This window comes from Penaeus japonicus, unplaced genomic scaffold (genome assembly GCF_977035675.1).
Source record: "Penaeus japonicus unplaced genomic scaffold, GWHDUDI00000001_assembly GWHDUDI00000007, whole genome shotgun sequence".
Lineage (NCBI taxonomy): Eukaryota > Metazoa > Arthropoda > Malacostraca > Decapoda > Penaeidae > Penaeus > Penaeus japonicus.
The window spans coordinates 13885288-13887787 of NW_028234409.1; the positions used below are offsets into that span (position 1 = coordinate 13885288).

General features: G+C 34.9%; 1 protein-coding gene across 1 annotated transcript in view; it reads left to right on the forward strand.

Moving 5' to 3' along the window:
* Window positions 1-2500, forward strand: part of LOC122246615 (uncharacterized) — an 85585-nt gene that overhangs the window by 46700 nt on the left and 36385 nt on the right. The window contains exons 38-44 of the mRNA XM_086538195.1: window positions 1-357; window positions 527-582; window positions 775-898; window positions 1211-1345; window positions 1479-1591; window positions 2055-2187; window positions 2431-2500. The exon at window positions 1-357 is cut by the window's left edge and continues 393 nt beyond it; the exon at window positions 2431-2500 is cut by the window's right edge and continues 722 nt beyond it. Of these exons, the coding sequence (XP_086394321.1) occupies window positions 1-357; window positions 527-582; window positions 775-898; window positions 1211-1345; window positions 1479-1591; window positions 2055-2187; window positions 2431-2500 (988 nt within the window). The remainder of the gene's footprint in view (window positions 358-526; window positions 583-774; window positions 899-1210; window positions 1346-1478; window positions 1592-2054; window positions 2188-2430) is intronic.

A 2500-nucleotide genomic window follows, 5' to 3' on the forward strand; every position in this document is an offset into this window, starting at 1 on the left:
ATAACTTCTGAAGTAACCACGTCTATAACTCCTGAAACAACCCCAACGTCTATAACTTCTGAAGCAACTCCAACGTCTATAACTTCTGAAGCAACCACAACGTCTATAACTCCTGAAACAACCACAACGTCTTTAACTTCTGAAGCAACCCCAACGTCTATAATTCCTGAAGCAACCACAAGAACCGCAATTGAAACAACCACAACAGAATCCATTTCTACAGAAACTTCACCATCTACCACAGTTATTCCAATATTACCACCCGCCCAAGAAGCTGACAATGAGAGTAGCATCGTGCAAATATCTCAGAATAGTGAATGTGTGAACTGTGACAACACTTCATCCGAGATCTTACAGGTGAACATTTTTTTGATATGGCAACTAAATGATGAAGTGAAATTATTCGTGTTATCCTAGTCAACTGGCGTCCATTATATTTTATTTAGTACTATCATTATATATATATATACATATATATATATACATATATATATGCATATACATATACATATATCTATCTTTGCAGAGCGTTGAAATCCAAAACGACTTTGACAAGAATGATCTAGAGGAAGCTCTTCACAGGTAATATTTTCAAAAATGATATATGAATATATAATCCTATTCCATTTACACTGGAAGCACAGTTTACTTTGAAGATTTTTCTTTAAAGTGTTATCTTTAGGAATCCCCTTCCTCCATGTGACTGGAATAGAAGCTTTTGGTGATTCTAATCGCTTTCGTCTATATAACAATGCCTTTTATGCGTATTGGCAGGCTGAAGGAGGGCGAGCAAGGTCACTGCGTCATTGAAACCATTTACTCCCAAAATGGCTCTAACTCCGATAATTCCTCCTGGTACTACATGAATAAACGCGAAATCGTGTGGATGCATGGGGAGGTAATTATTATATGAAGCATTAATTAAATTTACAGTATTTGTTCACAGAAACTGTTATCTTAGGCACAGTTTATCAAAAATTGATAATGGCAGAAACACTTATTCTTTTTTTAACTATAGACTTTTAGTTTCGTAAACTATTGAGAAGACGAGATAAACTAAAACCAGAAAAAAACACACACACACAAAAAAACAACAATAACAACAGCATACAACGGGATATATGAAAGCTATATATCCGCGTGGTTGAATGTTTGCTTATGTATTGAAATCTAGGAAGCTTTGGTTTCTATTTGTTTGTTTTATTTCCAGGAAGAGTTCCAGAGTAATATTCACATTGGCTTTGGTCTGATGATAATCCTTCCATTACTCACGTTGGATGGTCAGATTTTTTATGTAGTTCTCATGAGAACCTTCGTTGACGAACCTGCCAGCCCTATCGTGCAGGTGAGTTACCTCGACCTCGTTAGAAATGGATGTTCCTCTCAGCAATAATGTATGTTACTCATTGAAGGTATACATTACAAATAATGATAATAAATAAATAAAATTAATAAACCAACGACTTATTTATCTTCAGATATACCAAAGCTTTATAGATCGAAGCGCATGTGGGTGCATAGACGATGAAGAAAATAACAATACGACCCATGAACATGGCATAGCCAATGTTATTCAGCATTTCACTCTCAAGTGAGTTCAAGAATCTGTCTGGTATAGTAATATATTCTCCAATAATTTTTATATACATGCATATATATATATATATATATATATATATATATATATATATATATATATATATATACACAAATGCACAAACACACTGCTATGAGTATATAGGTACTTTCCATGATGGTTGTAAGGCATCTGGTTAGACATTTCTTTTAGTGGGTCGCGTGGTCTATTGGGCTAAAAGCCAGGATTGTCACTCTGACGACCCGGGATCGAGTGTCGGTCAGGGAGGTAAAATTTGTATTTATTTATATTTACATGCACATAAATATATATGCCTTTAAGTATGTTTATGTAGATACATGTCTATGAGTTAATCTGACTGTTTATGGAAATATATGTTCTCTACTCTTTTTTCCAAAAAGAGAATTGCTGCACTTGGTTATATGCGTCTTTATCCATGCTTTCCCTCCCTCATTAGCTCCAACTACAGCCATGAAGAGGTGGACATGGACGCCATGACGGAGTACATTGAGATGCTGTTTGCTGTGCCTGAACACCAACGCAAAATTACAGAGATGGTTATTGTTAATGAAATCGAAGGAGACGATTGTGTAAGTTGAGAAACAATTACGTTTATTTGTTCTTCAACCTTAACGAAAACTACAAAAACATATGAAATTGCATATGAATTGTTCTAGAAACAGAACTTTGTTGACTATTTTTTTAAAAATATTAATGAAGAATATATGTAATAAAAAAGAAGTCCGAAGAAAATTAGACATATAAGTATGGAAGGTAAATCTTTGAATATTTGCAGTAGGTCACTGATATAGAGCATCTTATTTCACCTACAGGAGACGACGACGTCAGCAACTACTGAGTATACAACCCCAACAACCACAGGGCCTACCATATCAACTTCCG